General features: G+C 36.5%; 1 protein-coding gene across 1 annotated transcript in view; it reads right to left on the bottom strand.

The window, feature by feature from the left end:
• Nucleotides 1–4,017: 4,017 nt before the first annotated feature.
• The window catches only part of LOC136866232 (lysosomal aspartic protease), a 139,649-nt gene continuing 122,338 nt past the window's right edge, over nucleotides 4,018–21,328 (bottom strand). Inside the window, exon 8 of the mRNA XM_068226659.1 lies at nucleotides 4,018–9,180. Coding sequence (XP_068082760.1) covers nucleotides 9,025–9,180 — 156 coding nt within the window. The 3' untranslated portion in view covers nucleotides 4,018–9,024. The remainder of the gene's footprint in view (nucleotides 9,181–21,328) is intronic.

Genomic DNA, 21,328 nt, shown 5'->3' with positions numbered 1-21,328 from the left:
TCCCAGCCCAAACTTTGCAACATTTTTGTAACGCTACTCTTTTGTCAGAAATCGCCTAGAACAAATCGAGCTGCTTTTCTTTGGATTTTTTCCAGTTCCTGAATCAAGTAATCCTGGTAAGGGTCCCATACACTGGAACCGTACTCTAGTTGGAGTCTCACCAGAGATAAATAAGCTCTCTCCTTTACATCCTTACTACAACCCATAAATACTCTCATAACCATGTGCAGAGATCTGTACCCTTTATTTACAATTCCATTTATGAGATTACCCCAATGAAGATCTTTCCTTATATTAATACCTAGGTATTTACAATGATCCCCAAAGGGAACTTTCACCCCATTAATGCAGTAATTAAAACTGAGAGGACTTTTCCTATTTGTGAAACTTACAACCCGACCTTTATCCACGTTCATCATCATACCATTGCCTACTGTCCATCTCACAACATTATCAAGGTCATTTTGCAGTTGCTCACAATCTTGTGACTTATTTATTACTCTGTACAGAATAACATCATCTGGGAAAAGCCTTATTTCTGATTCAACTTCTTTACACATATCATTGATATATATAAGAAAACATAAAGATCCAATAATACTGCCTTGAGGAATTCCCCTCTTAATTTTTACAGGGACAGATAAAGCTTCACCTACTCTAATTCTCTGAGTTCTATTTTCTAGAAACAGAGCAACCCATTCAGTCACTCTTTTGTCTAGTCCAATTGCACTCATTTCTGCCAGTAGTCTCCCATGATCTACCCTATCAAATACCTTAGACAGGTCAATCCCGATACAGTCCAATTGACCTCCTGAATCCAGGATATCTGCTATATCTTTGTGGAATCTTACAAGTTGGGCTTCAGTGGAATAATCTTTCCTAAACCCAAACTGCCTTCTATCAAACAAGTTATTAATTTTGCAAACATGTCTAATATAGTCAGAAAGAATGCTTTCCCAAAGCTTACATACAATGCATGTCAAACTGACTGGCCTGTAATTTTCAGTTTTATGTCTATCACCCTTTCCTTTATATACAGGGGCTACTATAGCAACTCTCCATTCATTTGGTAAAGTTCCTTCATGCAAACAATAATCAAATAAGTACTTCAGATATGGTACTATATCCCAACCCATTGTCTTTAGTATATTCCCTGAAACCTTATCAATTCCAGCTGCTTTTCTAGTTTTCAACTTTTGTATCTTATTGTAAATGTCATTGCTGTCATAGGTAAATTTTAAAAAGGACACCATTTTACTACAACAGAAAAAGATTTTAAAATAATCAGAAAAGTCAATAAAGGAAAATTAATGAATGAGCTGGAGAACATACATATCTACCTAGACAAACACTTCAATAGAGATAAAAACCTGAATGACGAAACAGAAATCAAAAACCCATTAATAGAACAAATACCGAAGTTAATACAAACATTCAAACTTGATAGCACAAAATTGACAAGCATTTTTATCCCAGATAATAATAAGAGTCAATTTACGAATACACAAACCCTCCCCCCTCCCCTACACAACTTCTGAACATTCCCCTCCACGAATCACGCCATTCGCTACGACGCTGCCCTCTGTTACCTCCTCTCCCAATGCCCCGCAGACACGGAGACACATATTCAACAAAAGGAGCACAAGTAGAACGACAAGCAGTCGTCAAACAGCTGAGAGCACTAGCGTAAAAGCAGGCAGGAGTAGAAGGGGTAAGTGCTGATCCTTCAACGTTAGTTTCTTCAACTTTTAAACCATTCAGCATATTCTTACGAAAAATTTTCCTGTTACAGATATGTCAACAGACTTACTTACGTAAACTTGGATGAAATTACCACTTGCATACCACCAAAGCTTGACTGTCACCATTTGACTTAGTCCCTGCTTACATCTCTAAGATTGCCCTACTATGGTTTAGACTACAAGCAATTTGTGAATTCGGCAAATTTTGACGTTAAATATTTAAAGTAAGACAAAATTCATAACCTATAATCAACAGTGTGCATCAGTTTGGTCACTTTATGGACGAAAAGAATAATATTCACACATAAACTCAGCTGTTTGGGACTGTACGAAGATTTCATTTCCATATGGTACAACATGTGAGAAAGTTTACACCAGTTGTAACAAAATGTTTTAATGTGTATACAACAAATAATTTTAAGATATTCAGCAATTTAATAGATTGTAAATGTATTTATACAGAGACAAAATAATGGCATTGTATTTTAAATATTAGAATAAGGTTTTAAAGTTTCAAACTCAATAAATAGTCATATTATTTTCAATAAGACAACGTAATATATAGACTAAACACTTTATATTTAAGGGGCTTTTTAAAGTTTAATATGGATAAGTTTGTTAATGGTAAACCATTAGTGTAAGTTCTAGAGCAATTTTACCAATTTAATCTTGTAAGAATATTTATGGCTGTATATGTTCAAAAAATGAACGAAACATGTCCTATGTTTTAACAATTAAGCAATAAAATAAGGATGAGATTCTAATTTTATAATTGCTTTGAATGTATTGAATAGGTGGAAATCAAAGTTTTATTGTTCTCCTTTTAACAGACTTTCAATACGGAAAAAATGAGCATAGTATCTTACAAATTAAGAGATATGTCGGTGAAATCCTTTCAAAAGATTCTAAAAAACTGGCTGAGGGGAAACAGAATTTACAGCATACAGGAATTTGAAGAAAAATTTGCGCACCTCCATATAAATGAGTGAAGATATGTAAATATGTGGGTAAATATATAAATATGTGGATATATTACTTGTATTATAGCATTAAATAGTTAGTGTAGTATATATTCCAGGGAATTAATGATGTTTAACAGTATAGCATGGGTATGGGCATGATTTTTAAGAACATACTTTTTATGGAATGTTGGACTTTTGTCTATTACAATGTAGGTACATTGTTTAAAGACAGTAAATTCTATTCTATTCAGTCTGTTGGCTACAATGAGTACTATAAAGCAATGCAAGCTTCTAGTACCACTAGATTGTACCGCTTTGGCCATCTAGCCAAAACCATACAGTGAACTTTTCTGTGGGACCATGGCAGTACCTCGGGGTGCTAGGAATTTTTATTGTATTTAGTATGTATATTGAACACTCAAGTGAAATATCAATTTGAATATTGTTTTACCTCTGACTTACTATTTGCACAGTAGAAAGAAAGATTTGGCCTCTGGGACATTTCTTGGTATGTGTCTTGGTAGTCAACGTGTTAATCTACAAGTGAATCAGTCACCAATGATCCAGATTTAGGGCTATTGACCAGATGGCAGATTCTCTATCAGTCTTTTCCTAATCTTAGTCTTCTCTTAAATGATTTCAAAGATTTTGGAAATGTAAAATTATTTCAGTCCCTAATTTCCTCTTCCTATTAAGTAATATTTGCCCCAATTTGGCCTCTTGCATTCCAACTCTACCTTCATATTAAGAAATGAAATGGCGTATGGCTTTTAGTATTGGGAGTGTCCGAGGACATGTTCGGCTCGCCAGGTGCAGATCTTTTTATTTGACGCCCGTAGGCGACCTGTGCATCAGGATGAGAATTAAATAATGATGAAGACAATACATACACCCAGTCCCTGTGCCAGTGAAATTAACCAATGATGGTTAAAATTCCCGACCCTACCAGGAATCAAATCCGGGATCTCTGCGACCAAAGGCCAGCATGCTAACCATTTAGCCATGGAGCCGCACTTCATATTATGATCTCCTTCTTAAAATACTCCATTGAAACTTATCCACCTAATACAGAAATGTAATTCTATGCCATCCATCCACTGATAGCTCAGAACACCACTTAATCCCACATCTTCTTCCAATAATGATGTGTCCTTCTGTTTGTTCTATTGTGTTTTCTTCATTATATCTGTATCTTTCTACATATTTCTTGATTTACAGTATAAAAAGAAACAACTGATTCACCCAAGAGAAACAAGCAGGGAGGATACTCTTGAGAAAGGATATGGATTGAAAAAAAATTGCAGGATTAACATGTTACATTTTTATTATAGGCCTATATTAATAAGAAATTATAAAACTGAATGTACATGAATAAGCAATCAGAATGCATAAAGATATCATAAAAGTAATCTGATAAAGAGATATTCAGTCAATACCATCAATGAAGAACAAAACATTGAGGCAGTATTAAAGAAAAGCATTTTGTAATGGAAAATATGTCATATCAAACAGAAATGTGTATTGACAAAAAATCAAAACAACAATCAGCTATTTCAAAAGAAATTGCAATCTTATTTCAAGAGCATGAAATTTTAACTTGAACTCAACATACACACATAAAATAAAAATGCAGTAATCATAGAGCATAGAACTAGATTGCCTCAATAACACTGGTGACACACATAAAAGTTTTGCACTGCTATTTTCACTTACACTACAACAAATAATACATAACTAGTATCATGACGAGAAGTATAATTTTCTGCAGATCTATTAGGAATTATTTGTACATCACTAATAATCATATAAAGAGATCTTGTTCAAGGAGGTACTAGATATGGATTAACATCAAAACATAATGAAATCTTAACTACAAACTGGTATAGTACAAGATCTGCCTTCCAGTATAATTTTGTAGGGTACAAGGAGGTTGTATCCTCACAAAGAAAGTCTGTTCTTCTTGCTTGAAAGGTATAGATTCATTTCCTTTTGCACAGCTCTGGTTTAAGACTTGGCATCACTTACATATAGGGCCGACTGCAGAAACGATGACTAGTTTTAAGCCTTAGACAATGTCTACCTAAACGACGTCTAAATTGATCACAATCTTCCATTGCATAAACAATGTTCAGTCGATGTTTAACTAGACATCGCTTTAAGTTTCAATATTGGTTAAAAAATGGATATAGAAGAATCTTTCATGCAATTCTTTGCTTGTCGCAACCAATGAAATTCATCGGTGTGCGCTCCGAATGCCAACCAGCTGTTTGGCTAAGCATGAGCATGACTTGCCCACAGATAAGAATATCGCTTTCGGTGGAAATTAAATCTCATAATATTATTGACACTAAAGCGACACGCTACCGAACCAGGAAGTGTAGCTTTGATTATAGCATTGTTACAGTGAGTGTAATCTACTCATAAATAGCTTCGACGAAGGGAAGATGAAACAACAGTAATGTGTAAGCGAATGTGTTGTACGGGCCATATAGATGTAGCTTGCATTCTGGAGATTGTAGTTTCCCTATTATTACACCAGGCAAATACTAGGACTGTTATTATGGTCATGGTTCTTCTTCCCCAATCCTCCTCTTTAAACAATAAAGACCAGCATCACCACCACTTGCCTTTTCCTATCTCATAGTTGCGGAAACTAATCTGAATTAGCACGACAATTATATATAAAAACCACATACAATGTACTTTTTAGTTTTCACTATTATGTGTGCTTACTTGGCAGTAAATATTTTAAACCCTCCCGGTTGAGGTACGTGACAGCCCTCTGATGATTGGGACAAGTAATTCTGACATGTATGTAGTCAAAGTGACCTATAATTCCATGGAAATCACCCCATGCATAATAAGGAGATGTTAAAAAAAATTCTGAATTATTTTAAATAATCTAAGAAAAGACTAGGTGAACAACTGATAAGCAATCTGCCACCTGGGTGACTACCCTAAATGCAGATCAGTGGTGATTGATTGACTGACTGATTGATTGACTGATTGACTGACTGACTGACTGACTGACTGATTGATTGAAAATATATCGGTTGCCTAGAATTGTATTCAAGTTGACATTTACTGGACTGTCCCTTTGACAGTCTCAAGAAACAAGCAAAATCGTATTTTAAGTTCTACTTCCCTGTACAATTCAAATGAATTGCTGTGATTCTGAAGCAGGCGAGCCACAGAAGGGCAATCGGGCTTCAGGTTCCCTACGGGAACAAACACCTTTCATCGCGGAATCGTCTCAACATGGTCATACAAATTACATGTTTCATGGTACATAACCTCTGATTGTGATTCACTCCTCTCATTTGAGGTTAAACAGTGTTCTCGGCAGTGTTTAAACATGATCAGTTGAATATCGGTTTAGACAGTGTCCAAGTGATAAATAACGTCTCTGCAATGCGGGAGCCATACTTAGGCATTGTTTAACCATAGACATCATCTTAAACACCGTTTCTGCAATCAGTCCTCATATTTTATCAACTTAAATATAAAAAGAACTTCAAAATAAAAATATAATGCATTAATAATATGAAGAATTCTGGTGTAATGCACATATCCAAGTCTGACAGAAAAATCTTCAGAACAAACTATAATTCATAGTTCTTACTTAGTGTTCATCTAATGTTTAACACATTGCGGACTAGTCTCGAGAAAACTCGTGTTTGCCTAGCCGAGCATTACGGACCGGTCCTGAGTTATCTCGTGTTAGCAGCAGACCCTGCAGACTGAACTTTAGTGCTACCTTTTGAGATATATGGGAACTATTTGGAGGTCAAGGGCAATAGAACTCTGTTATGTATGACTCTACACAATCGATAGTCACATTTCTTTTTGAGTATTCTTCATATCATAGATTTTCTTTGCATTTCTTGACATGTTTACGAAGTTCGAAGAGCCATGCAAGATGGCAGCGCCTAGGGATCACATGTGTTTAGACAAAGTTGAAATTATTCGCAAATTATGTGCTGATGCAGGCTCCGAATATCTAAGTGATGCTGAATATTTAGAGTTTGATGATGAAATACCTTCTAACGGAAATGTTTCAAGTGATGATGAGGATATAGCCTTATCTTCAAGGTGTGGAACTCACGTAGCACAGAACGAGTCTGCTAATTGTGTTACAGGTGTAAATATTCTAAATAATGTAAATAATGTAGTGTTTTCTGACAACTGGGTTATGGTGAACCTAGGCTAGAGGATTTTGAAGGTGCTCCTGGTATAAAGCTATGGCCTAATTAATCTGGAAACATAGGACAAGTAGCAGGACTTATGTTTGGTGAGGATTTTTTTCAGTATGTAGCTGAACAGACAAACTTATACTATGAGCAGAATTCACATTCTCATAACGTATCCCCTAAAACACTAAAGTGTATTAATGTCAGTAGCAGGGAAATTAAAAAATATTGCTCTGTGTATATTGATAGGGCAGGCGAAGAAATCATGTCTGAAAGATTACTGGCCAACTGATACCCTAATAAAAAAACCCATATTTCCGAAAACTATGAGCCGAAATAGATTTCAAGAAATACCCCGCATTTCAACAACTATTCAGGAAGGCTACTAGAAAAATACACAGTAGTCCTTCAAAAGCTAGTGAAGTTGTGACAGTTTATTTGAATGCATGTACTCCAGCTTGGAGGTAGTTATAAAGTGGCCGGGAACAGGGCTGTGCATGGGGTGAAGGGCACCTGGTCCGCAATGTGTTAAAATCAGATTCCTCGCATTTCTTCTATCCTTCAAAAAAAAAAAAAAAAAAAATTCCAGACTATACAAATAGATGGTACTATGAAAGCAGAATACGTTCTATAACAGCACTCAACAAAGCATACTTTCATATCAATGGGAAACTTTATTACATTCTCAAATGAGATATTAAGAAAACGTTTATTGTAAAGTAAACTAATGTCCTTGTATTCCTTGAGGTGGTGCAGACATCCAATGGAGCTGAGCTACATGTACCTTTTTAGCCACATACCAGCCCTTCTCATCAATCTTAAATCTCTGGCAGTACTGGGAACTGAACCAGGGCTTCTGAGGACAGCAATTAATAGTGGTGTTACCCTATGGAGGTGAACACTTGTGTAATCTTTACACTGTATCATATTTCACAAATTATTTCACTGACATGCCAAATTTCACACTATCATGTTGGCATTCTCAGGTATTGAAGGACTATCAATGCAGGAACAGTAAAAACTATCCTTACAAATGTCCCTATTTAAAAAATCCATCTCTGTCAGAGTCCAATTTTTCCAAGAAATTCAATTTAAAACCCCATAAAGGCAAAGTATTTTTTCCTTCTGTTTAAGGACCACTTCTATTTCTAATCAATGACCAGCAGACATGGTCTGACCTTCTTTAAAGGACCATTTCCAGGGTTAAAATATGTTAGTAGTAAGTGAACTGGTGACTCTTAAATCATTCACCACATTAACAGTACAGTGCCATTCTCATGTTGAGTAAGATATGATATGGGTGTTCAACCTTTACATGAATAAAATGAGAGGATTACAAGCTATAAGCCTCCTAGTTCAAAGATGAGTATGCACGTAGGAAGGAAACATAGGGAGGTAAAATTTTACAATTAGAAATTTAAATAGCCAAGTTTATTAGGAAATTCCACAAACAGAATACTACTCAATGCAAGATTAATCCACGAGAAGGAGGCATCATGCCATAACAGTTTGTTTATGTTATGGAACATGCTGTGACAATAAAACGAGTAGGACTAGAAGTGTATTAAAATATCCAAAAACAAGTTTTCTGAAAGTTTGGGTAGATGCTGCATGTGTCAACAGACTTTTCATTCACTTAGAGAGTCTGGAAATTGAAATTGTTAAAAAAATGTGTGTGTGTGTGTGTGTTTACTTTTGCAAAAGGCAATAATAAATAAAGACCAGAATTATAATTACAAAGGAACAAAATATCATGTGTTATATTATTTATATCCAGTGCCATTTGCTATTGAGATAGGATTAAAATCTTTAGCTTCCTATTTACTTACTAGGACAAGGACACAGCTTTAAAACAAAGTAAGATAAATGGTATACAGACCTACTGAAGAGAGAACAAAAGATTTCAGTCTAGCTGTTGAATTCATTGACCTTTCCATTTCACAACTGTAAACATTTATTTAATGTTAGTATCCCATAAGTAATGATGAGAAAAATGACAAAGAATTGTACTGACTTAAAGCGTTGTTGTGTGATTCTTTGTTATTCTGTTTAGTACTTTCAATATACCATCACATATTCAAGCATACTTGTCAACAAAGTAAACAACATAGTTTAATCAAGTCTGTATTTCTATTTCACCTCAGCAAATCCTACACGGTTCAGAGCGAGATCAAACTCTGTGTAGTACCGAGACATGAACGCAGCCCCAACAAACCACACATTTGATTTTGGATCATCTGTAGAAGTAAACGTTGACAAGCATACTGTAAAGCCGTACCATGACAGCTGTAAAGAGAGAAAAAAATCATTGAATTTTTAAAGAAACTAAATCAATGTACCATACAGTGAACAATGATTACAAATACAACAATACAATCACCTCCATAATGATACAATATTCTTTAATTCCATTAATTAAATGTAAAATTCATTTTTATTTAACAATACTCTTGATAATGAAAAATCTTTCATTAGGATTGCTTTTCAGACTCTACTGATATGCTTTCCTTCCAGTACTACAATAATAAAAACTTTGAAAGAGTCAGAAAAACATGGAAACATGTTGTCATCATCTGAAGAGCAAACATTGAATGAACCATTGTCATTTCCAGCAGGATTGCATCTTGTAAAACACTCACAAATCTTCTTTTAGAGTTTTGGTTGTATTCCAGATTTGATGACTCTTTGTGCAATAAAATCTTTGTGTGTTTCCCTGTCTTTAAGGAATAAGAAACAGACTGTCATTTTGAATGTTTGCAGTAGTGTTGAGCAGTGTTAACAATAATATAATGGTGTAAATATTGTAGTTCTTTGCTGATATGAAAAGAAAGTTTGATCAAACAAAACAAAAATGAGTTAACATTGTAAATAAGAGCGTACAGTACACTGTTGTCAACTGAATGTGAGGTAAGGTAATCTAGTTTTCATTTTTGTGTACTGCTTATGTTTTATGCTTTCAAATCATGTTTTGGTCAGAATTGTGAGGTAATTAATGTAGTTCAACTGTAGGATGTTTACCTATGCACCTGCTGAAATGAGAATGAATTAAGGCTAAATTCTAAATACAGTATAATGGTACTCAACAACAATATTTTTCTCAGCATTGAACCAAGATTTCACTGTATGTATCCACTAGGTGTTTCAGGCTCATTTCAGTGTTGTTTGTAATGGGATATTCTAGCATATACCACTGTGGAAAATACCTAGAGAATGATCCAACTCTGCCAGTGATCCGTGACCTGCACCACCAAAGAGCACAGTTCACAATGAAGTTTGTTTTTAACGACATTCACTTTTTTATGCTGTGTGTTGGTGATGTAACCTAGTTCATTGCTGAATACACGTTTATACAAAATAAACTGCATCGTATTACTTCACAATAACCTATGCAAAATATTTATAAAATATGATGCAAAAGTAAGTTTCTTTTATGCACACAAATCAGGCAAGTCTCAAGGTTAAGTTTGTTCCTTTAATTGAAGTATCATTGCACACTGAGAAATGAGTGTCACTGGCATGTTAAACAAAGAAAACTATGAAACCTGGAAAATTCAGATACGAGCAGTCCATTCATTGCGGGACAATTTGCCAACTCCAAAGATTCTACAAATCAAAATCAATGAGGAATCTGATGAGCCCAAAGATGCCAGTCGAAGTTCAGTGCAGAATACAATGGTGACTGGTAAAGCTGCGAAAATAATTGTCAAAATGGTCAAGGTCATGGTGAAAAGTCAAAGGAGAAGATTGAAACAAACAAAAAGGACAAGCAGATGAAGTGCTTCAACTGAAAAAAAAAAAAAAAAAAGACATTGTAAAAAAGACTGCAGATAGCTAAAGAAAACTGGTGAACAATCTGCCAATAGTGTTGACTATGTGTGTTTGTATGTTCTGAGAGACAAGATGCTGACTCAAGAATTTCAAGTTAGAAGCAAACGCAGATTATGGTACCTGGTGTGTTGGCAGTGGCTGCACATCTCATATGTGCAAGGACACTAAAGCTTTCCCAAAATTTGATCAAGAGGGACTAGGGAAAGTGAACCTGGCCAGTTGTGCAAGTGCTGATATTGAGGGGGAAGGTTTCTGTTTCAACCGACACAAGGGTAAACAGCGAGGTCAAAGTGATCAATTTCCGGAATACTCTATATGTGCCTGATTTGTGCGAAAATCTAATTGGTGAGTAAAATCACAGATAAAGGTTTTAACATCATGTTTAAGAAAAAAAAAAAAAAAAGCCAAAATTGTGGACAACAATGGGCATGTACTCCTAAAAGCGATTTATGAGAACAGACTGTATTACTTTTAAGGACTAAGCCATGCCACGTACAAAAACATTGTAAAAGATGAAGAGGTAGAGGAAGTTCCAAAAAATGATTCCCTAGAATATTGGTACATCCAGCAAGGACATTTACATATCCAAGACCTCCATGAAGGTATGATAGAGGGGACTCAGCAAGGGATAACAGTCAAAAATGTCAACGAAGAATTCGACTGCAGAGTCAGCTTACAGGGGAAGATGAGCTGACTGCACCTGAGAGGATGTTGGCCAAGGGCATCCTAATGCATTCTGTGATATGAATATGGGCAACCATAATATTTGGACATGTATGTTAGTGAATTGGGATTATTATCTCCCCTTATCATCCGTTGTTTGGAACTGCTCTTAGTTGATGTGACCGACAATATCTATATATTTAATTTTGCAAGCTGCCTTTGTTGCTCTGAGCTGCAATCATTCTATTCGCTCGATAAGTGGATCTATGCTGCACGCATGCGCGTAGCTTGTTTTCTGAACTTCGAGCTTCCGGCTTGCCAGCGACTTGTCTTGTAGCTGAGCTCCAAGATGGTTGGATCAAGTCGTGTTCATTGGAAGGCATATTGGATAGCCAGCAGAATGGAATTAAATACCCCAGGTTAAAAGTGCTACAAGTCAAAGGCTATGCCTTAATATTTCTTTTAAATTGTGGTGTGCTCCAAGTTAATATTAATTTTATATTTTAGTAATATTATCAATGTGAGAGTTAACTGCTGGGAAGCTCTTCCTAGGCCGTGGCATTATTTGGAGAAGCTTTTATCATGAATTCAACTAACAAGGGATCGTTCATCAAGATTTTTAAAAATATAACTAGCTCTAAACGTTAGACCATTGCCTTAAGATTTCAGGATCTAATGGTAATTAAATTATGAGGTAATTTGGAAGGAGCTTTGGCATGGTAAGCCACCTGATGTGACCAACTTCAAACTGTTTGGGTGCGAAGTGTCCATCATGGACAGATCACCAGGAAGATGTAAGCCTGAGACTCACTCCATGAAAGGACTCTTCATGGGTTACAGTATGAAACAGAGGAGTACTAGATCTGGATTCCAAGCAAAGGCAAGATCAAATTGGCAAGAGATGTCATATTCCAGGAGAAGTCTCTTATGAGGCAGAGCAATAAATGCAGAGATTTGAAGCCTGAAGAAGTGATTTCACGAAAACTGCCCAGTCCACTGAACGATAACATTGTAGCAATTCACAAGATACAAGGATGGGATGTTACCACCTATATATTATACATACAAAAATATGCATTTATATTTCACATTACATTACAGTACTAGTTTTGGCCTTTTTATGAACCATCTTCAGCTAAATATATAATTATAATCCTACCGAGCTCAATAGCTGCAGTCGCTTAAGTGCGGCAAGTATCCAGTATTCAGGAGATAGTGGGTTCGAACTCCACTGTCGGCAGTCCTAAAGATGGTTTTCTGTGGTTTCCCATTTTCACACCAGGCAAATGCTGGGGCTGTACCTTAATCAAGGCCACGGCAGCTTCCTTCCCACTTCTAGTCCTTTCCTGTCCCATCATCACCATAAGACTTATCTGTGTCGGTGTGACGTAAAACAACTTGTAAAAAAAGTTATACTAAGTTCTAAAATGGCACAGTTCACTGTTAATTGATATCACTATTATTGTCTTAAAATATTTTTTCATAGTAAAATAGGATTGTTTAAAAATGTTATGCACTTATAATATGCATATGAAATATGTAACCGGTATCTTGAATTGATACATAGTATAATGTTGTAACTGACAACCCAATTGCAGGTGTTATTGCGTACTGTCACTCAACCATGACTACTATATATACACAGATGGCTCTTACACACCTAATGACACTGAATCTGACAAAGTGGGATGTGCATTCGTTGTCTACGAGAATAACAGAGAAGTGTTTTCAGCCCATTACAAATTGTCATCCAGCTGCTCAGTATTTCAAGCCAAGTTATGGGCCATCAAATCTGCTGTGGAGTGGTGTGAACACAACAGTAGAAGCGCTCGGATACTAAGTGACTTGCAGGCTGAATTGAACACAATCAACGACAAGTACAATGTCAATCCAATAACTGCTACTATAAGATCTAGCAGTGCCCCCATATCTGTCTTTCCGGTTCTCTTAGATATGAAAAGGCAGACATCCTCACAAAAGCAGCCTCCTAATCCAACATAGAAATCACCTACAACAAATCCCTCCCAAGCTATGCAAAAGCACAAATCAAAACACATATAATAAGACAGTGGAACAACCTCTGGACATCAAGTACGAAAGGGTCTGTCACAACAGAATTATTTTTCCCGACACATAGAGCTGACTATAGTGCAAAACATTAGTGCCCAAATTCATTCTCACTCAGTTTCTCTCTGGGCATGGAAAGTTTAAGTGCTACTTTGAACGCTTCCAAATTAGCATTGCAGGTGATTACTTCCGCTTTTGTGGATGTTCACAAATGATGGACCATTTACTGTTCGACTGTGCCTCGTTTTGAAGGACAAGATTCAAACTTGAGTGTCACCTAAACAATTGTAATGTGGAACTTTCAAAGCCATTATACCATCTGTTTAGGAAATCCTGCTACTAAAATCAGTTCCTTAAGTTCATTCACCACATCTTCAATAATTTAATTTCCTAATTTTGTGTCAAGGACCAATAATTAAAAAAAAGAAAAGAAAAGAAACTAAGTGATCAAAACTATAACCCTAATATTCTCATGTACAATAGGGTTACTGTCAAGATATTTTATAAATACATAAATCAATAAATATTGCTATACTATATAGTTTGACTAGGAGGGAACATCCTTTGTCTTTGTAATGGTTATTTGTGGCTTGTTGAAGTGTGAATTGGAGAATTGTCATGCTGTACCTCTTACAATGAAAACAATTTACTATAATGGTCTGCCTCATCATCATCATCATGAATTCCTTCCAGCGAGCTGGGTAGGATGTTTAAGATCGATGTGCCTCCATTTATTACGGTCCTGGTATGCTTCTTTCCTCTCTAGGGCATCCCATGTTTCTCCTCTCTTCTCTAGGTTTTCTCTTATCTGATCCAACCATCTTTTTCTAGGGTGTCCAATTGGTCTTCATCCTGGAATGATCTTTTCAAAACACTTCCTTGGTGTTCCAGTCACCTGCATCCACGTAACATGTCCTAGCCACTTCAGCCTTGCAACACTTATCCTTTCTTCCACGGTCAGGCTGACCTGCAAGTCTCTTCATATCTGATCATTCCTAATTATAATCTTCCTTGTTTTCTGTACGGCTGATCTAAGGAACTTCATTTCAACAGCTTGCAGTTGACTTACTTCTCTTTTATGTATGATGGAACTCTCCAGGCTCTACATAATGGTGTGCAGCAGATAAGTCTTAAACAGGATCTTTTTAAGCCCTCTGAGGAACTCACTTGTCCCTTGATGAAGTTGGATCCTTTTTGCACCCTGTTCAGCACATCATTCTGTCATTTGATATTGTACTCCCCAGATATTTGAAGGTATCCATACATTCTATCTTCTCTCCCTCGAGGGTGAGGTTAGAAGGTGTACTTGTCCTGCTCACTTTCATTACCACTGTTTTGCTCTTGCTCGCAGATAATTTATATTCTTTAAACTTGGTGTTCCAATGATCCAGTTTCCTCTGAACATCTCTCTCAGTTCTCCCCAAATGGCAACATCATCAGCAAAGACAAATGGATTGCGATCTTCCTTATCTATTTCTTTGAGTTCCTTTATAATAGTATCCATGAGTGAAAAGAAGAGCAATGGGGAAAGAGAACTCCCTTGCTGGACACTACTTCTTGTTTTAACTCACTGAGATCATCCATCTCCTACTTGTACACTACTTTCACAACCATCATACAACATCTGCTTCTGAGATGTTATGTTTTGTAAACATTCTCATATTTTTCCTCTCTCCACCCTGTCATATGCTTCTTCCTAATCCAAAACACTATTATCAAGCCCTTCCCTTTTTCCCAAAATATTTCCATTAGTTGCCTGAGTGAAAAAAAAAATAGATCTGTGGTTCTTGTATTTCTTCTAAATCCATGTTGTTCCTATTCAAATTGATCTTCCATTATTTCTCTCAGTTTTTGTTCTATGATCTCCATTATTTTAAGGCAATGTGACAAAAGGGTGATGCCTCTATAATTGGTGCACTTCCTTCTACTTCCTTTTTTAAACAGTGGTATTATAATTCCTTTTATCCAGTCATCTGGCAACTTGTTCTCTTTCCATATAACAACCAGTGTTTGATGTAGCCACTGTATTCCAGGGATTCCAGCTGCCTTAATCATGTCTGCTGTTAGTTCATCTGCTCTCGCTGACTTTCCACTTTCAATTTTTTATTTTCTTCAGGGCATTTTCTGTCTCTTTCCAAGTAATTGGAGGTTGTTCCTTCTGTAATTCATTAATGACTTTGGTGACTTGTTCTTGCTCACAGTCCCCATTCAATAATTTTTCAAAATAACTCTTCATCTCTTCTCTGATTCCACCATGTCTCTGATAATGATACTGCCCTCTGTTTCAAGTTTTAATTTCTTCCCTATTTATGATGGCATGCACACCAACACCAGATTGACTCAATTTACACAATTTATAACGAACATAGGGACATTAATTTACAACCAAATTAAACAATAGATCACTACATCTGATGAAAAGGAATACTTATTCAAGGTATGAATGTTCCCCTTCAAGCTACATACAACATACAAACCATTACCCATATTACCACTGAACAAAACATAATTTATAAATCAAGTGGGTCATCTATACAGATGGGGAATGCCAACTCCCAGATCAACTCAGGAACATTTGGTTGTTGTAGGAGCGATGACACAGTTCGGCACCAACTGCAGCAGTTTTGGTGTGTCATTTGGTTTCAATTTTGGATGTGTTGTCGGACTTTATCAATGTTTTAAATTTGGACTTTAAATTGAGACATACCAGATTATTTTCTTTATTATTGGTTATATGTGAGCATATGTTTTCCAATTGGATCGTGGCTGAAGATGGTCCAATGTACCAGTTATATAGGTCACAATACAAGCTAATGGTATTGAATAGGTACACCCTTCTCTACCCTTTGATAGTGATCAATTGTCAATGCAGACCCTTCTCTACCCTTTGATAGTGATCAATCGTCAATACGGACCATAATGGGACCATAATGAAATTTGTAACTTATGAATACATCATTGGGAACAAGAATTATGATCAAGAATTCGTCCAAGAAGCTAAGGCCATGTTGCAAAGGTTGTCAACAGGGGACTTAGTCTGTCATATGAAAAACGCATCAAACAGCTTGAAGCAGGCAGGTCAAAATTGCCACTGATGCCTTGATCAACAATTGCATTGTCAAGGAGCAATACCAATGAAAGGAGATTCATGCATATATGTGAACAAGCGAGGTGAGGTGGTAACTATCATTGTAGTATACACTGGTGCTATTTTGGTGACGTGTCAGGACCCTGAGAGAATTAGGAGATTGTCTAAGTGAAGCTTTCAAATTAAAGGATCTCGGTGAAGTGTATTAAATTATATCGAATGAATATTTTAAGAGAAGTACAGTAAAACCTTGATTATCCATTGTAATCCCGGGAAAGGAGTGAAGAGTTAATTAAAAAACCCAGATAATCCATACTACTAATTTTAATGAACTTTAAAGTACATAAAATACATACCGTATAGCCTTAAAATACAGTGCATTAAACCCTCTTTAAAAACAAAATGTAGTCAAAGCTACAACAATACATACTAAATATTCACCTAAATTACCAGCAGACCATAAAAAATTTACCTGGTGTCATTTAAGCTGCTTTAAAAAATCTGTTTCTTTTTTTTGCACTCTCCTACAACTTATTTTCTTCTTTATGTCCGTTCTGAGCTTTCTTATTACAAGAATGTCTGAAAAATCCACATCATCCTCTTGCTCCAAGAATTCCATTTACATTTCAGCCAACTCTAGTGTGGTCTGAAATGGTACGGGATTGTTTGCGATCCACTCTTCTTCGCCATCCCCCTCACTTTCACTCATCACTTTGCAGCTGACTGCCGAGTTCCCATTCATGCTTTTATTTACTATTTCTTCATCAGTTAAAATGTGATGCCCAGGCAATACATCGTCAGTACGAAGCCACTCCTCAATGTTACTTTCATCCACTTCTCGAAAATGAATGTTATTTTCAATAGTCTTCAGGATATCTTTGATCATCAATCCCTCATTTTCACCTTCATCAGTGAACCCATGAAAATCGATGGTGAGCTCTGCGACATCAATATACAATTTTCTCCACGATTGAGTGATGTTCTGAGCAGTTGCTAGATCCCATGATTTCTGGGCAAGATAAAGTGCTTCTTTAAGATTGAGTTTTTTCCAGAACTCAACCATCAACGTTTCTTTGGAAAGTAAGAGGCCTAGCAATTCCCACGTATAATGCACCTTAAAGGTTGCGATGACGCCTTGGCCCATCGGCTGAATTAATGAAGTTACATTAGGTGCATTGCCTGCTGCCATTTCTTGATGGATACAGTACTTTTTTATCCATCTCTTGGCACAGGCCAGAGTAAAGTGTAGCTTCCACCGAAGTCCCAGTCTCATCCATGGCTGTGACAATATGGAAGCTGCTGGGGTATGGGTGGTGCTGAGTAATGACATTCAGAGCACGACTAGTGCATCTGAGTGTTATGAAAGGTGTTGCTCATAGGGTCAGTCGTGCTGCAATAGCACTTTCTGACCCAGTGAGGAAAGCAATGGCAAACTACCTCACTCCTCGTCTTGCCTAGTACGCCTCATTTTGGTGCTGCCATTGGTTTTTGCGGTTTCCTTATAACCGCATAACCTTTGGTGGTGCTATTTGAGGATCCAACCAGCCTCAGGGCTGATGACCTAACAGACAGACAGACATTAGGTGCCAAATAGGAAACAAAAATGTTTCCATCCTCTGATTTCAACTCTGTATCAATAGGGTGAGAGGGTGAATTATCAAGAAAAAAAGGACGGCCTTTAATGGCAATCCTTTGGACGCCAAGAAATCTTGAACCCACGGAACAAATTTATTATGGAACCAAGTTCTGAAAATATTGCGTGACATCCATCCATCTACTGGGAAATATTTCATTATTGTTCCTTTGAAATAATGCAGATTTTTTGCTTTACCAACAACAGCTAATTTTAATTTATGGTCGCCACTAGCGTTCGCACAGCACAAGATGGTAACGCACTCATTACTAGATTTGTGACCAGGAGTTGATTTCTCTTCAGCAGCTGCTAGTGTATTACTGGGTAAGCACTTCCAATAAACTCCAGTTTCATCAGCATTGTACACTTGACTTGAAATAAAACTGTATCTCTCAATTATGTGCTTAAACTCGTATCTGAAGTTTTCTGCTGCAATGCTGTCACCACTTAGTTTTTCTCCTTCGATGCTTCATTCTCGAATACCATGTCTGTCCTTACATCTCTGTAGCCAACCATTGGACGCTGGTGAGGACCATGCGAGCCCCATCCTTTCATGAAAAATTTGTGCCTGCCTTGTTATCATAGGATCACTAATAGGTACACTTTCGCCCCTCTTTTGCTGAAACCACATGAACAACGCAGCATCCAGTTCTTTTAAAGATGATGCTTTCATTGTTTTTCTTTTAGTGAGTCCATGCGAACTGTCAGAACTCGCCGCAAACTGCAACACTTTGTCTTTATTCTTCATTAGGTCCCGCACTGTTGTCACACTCACACTGAACTCTGATGCTAAATTTGAGACTAGTTCACCTTTCTTTAACCATTCGATTATATTAACTTTATTTTGTATGATTAAAACTACATGTTTTCTTTTTACTGTAGATTTTTACTGTAGATTTCTCGGCTGTTAAAACGGAAAATAAATGTTCAACTTTATCAGTCACTCTCACATTTCCTTACTTTGCACTACAGTACAGAATATAGCTTACCTGTCTACTAATAGAGGAGGTTGACTACGATGGACCGCTAGGCTGGTTTCCGATTCCTGTGCATTGTGAAATATTTACGATTCAGTAGCCTGTGGTGAAAATATTTAACCTTGACAGAGAATGATTTGAAAGATCTACATATGGCACTCTGAGATGTTACACACTACCAGATAAGTTGTAAGTATCATTCTGAGGTAGAAATGACCAGCATACCGTATTCTACGCTCCGTGGGCTGGGAGAGGGCACATTACAGTACATTATTCGTCAACAATGGAATGGATAATAAAGTTTGTGACTGTTGAATTTGAATAGCATCCCTCTTCTTTCATAACAGTTAAAAGTTAAATAATTTTACACAACATAAAATTACGTAGTAGAAAAATGTATGAAGTCATGTCTCCAATGCCGATGCCAATTGCCGGTCTATGTGCATGTACGACTGTATGTTATGATCGTGGATTAGGAGTCGGAGAGTCAATGTACAGTCGCTCCAAAACATTATACTGTATCAAGATACCTTGACATCAAGAGCCGGGCTGAGTGGCTCAGACGGTTGAGGCAATGGCCTTGAGACCCCAACCTGGCAGGTTCCATCCTAGCTCAGTCTGGTGGTATTTGAAGGTGCTCAAATACATCAGCCTGACATGTAAAAGAACTCCTGCGAGACAGAATTTCGGCACCTCGGTGTCTCCAAAAACTGCCAAAGTGGTTAGTAGGATGTAAAATCAATAACATTATTATTATTATTATTATTATTATTATTATTATTATTATTATTATTATTATTATTATTATTATTATTTACATCAAGAGTACGCTCATTCAGTTTTGAAGCAACTGTACATTGCTTTTAAAAAATCAAGATTTTTTTTTTTTTCTGGTGATGGATAATCCACAGAACGGTTAATCGAGGGACGGATAATCAAGGTTTTACTGTACACCTTTTTTTTAAGACTAAGAACAATGTATCAAGGTAGATTTGTATTCACTTATTAAAATACAATTATGTCAAGTAGGAGATGTTTCATCACTTCTTCTGGAGCATCTTCAGCTACTTAATGAATAAGAACAATTCAAAAAATAGTAAAAATATACATTAGATAAAATTATATGACACAAGACCGTCTGTCCACTTAATAGTCTTAAAAACATATTACAATAATATAGGCTATCCCATATTTAAAAGAAATCTCTGAAAGCATGATTCTTGATGCCAAAGGACAGTCATATAAACCTATGTAGAGCAAATATGAGATTAACATAATTACACTTAAAGTACATTAATTATAAAGAACTTTATCTCCATAAAAATGTATGGTTGTGTGTGATATTTTTAAAATGCCGCAGCTTGTTCTTAACCAAGTAATGTGTTACAATTTTATATAGCTGGTTGGTCTGGGGGAAATCCTCTCAAAAAATTCAGTGAAGATAGTTCTCAAGAATTGAAATGGTAAAAGAAGAACATTGAATGCACTCATCAAAATTGGATAATGTAGAATAATTTTATTGCATGAAGAAAGAAGAGTTTCCCCGCTGGTCACCTTGTTCTGCCTGGCGTACTGACAAGCTTTACATAGGCTGTAGGGAAAGGTACCTTTTCCTTTCTGATTGGAGCCTTTAATCATTGTTGCGAAGGGCCGCATGCCATAAACCACAAATGGAATCTAGATTTGTGATGCCACTGCTCTTCTATGCTTATGTGCTGGTTATATTTATTTTTATATGAATTGTGAGTATTCAAATGACACATTTCATTTAAGTCTTGCTGTGGATTCTCTTTCTTCTCAAACTCAATGAAAATTACATTTGTATTAGTGGTGTTATACTTTCCAAACTTTTCTGAAAAAGGCGATACAAAGGGCCACCACTAGTTAATGAACTATGGACAACAGCTTTCCTGCTTAATATTTGGAGGCACAAATTATTAATGAAAGTTAACCTTAATGTTCTACAGTTAGACTAATGTGATGCCTCCATCGGGTGAAATGTACATATCTTGACCACCTGTGGGATGCAATTAAAGAAATGTAGGTATTTTTCTTTGTGAAGTTTACTGGTTCCCTTCTACTGTAAATACTGTATTAACTTGTGTATTAGAACCCCCCGCCCCAGCGTTTTTTGAGACAAAGAATAAGAAAAAAATAAATCTCGCATACAAGACCTCC

The sequence above is a fragment of the Anabrus simplex genome, chromosome 3 (genome assembly GCF_040414725.1).
Source record: "Anabrus simplex isolate iqAnaSimp1 chromosome 3, ASM4041472v1, whole genome shotgun sequence".
Lineage (NCBI taxonomy): Eukaryota > Metazoa > Arthropoda > Insecta > Orthoptera > Tettigoniidae > Anabrus > Anabrus simplex.
The sequence above is the reverse complement of the archived record's forward strand: the minus strand, read 5'-3'. Positions and strand labels throughout refer to the sequence as shown.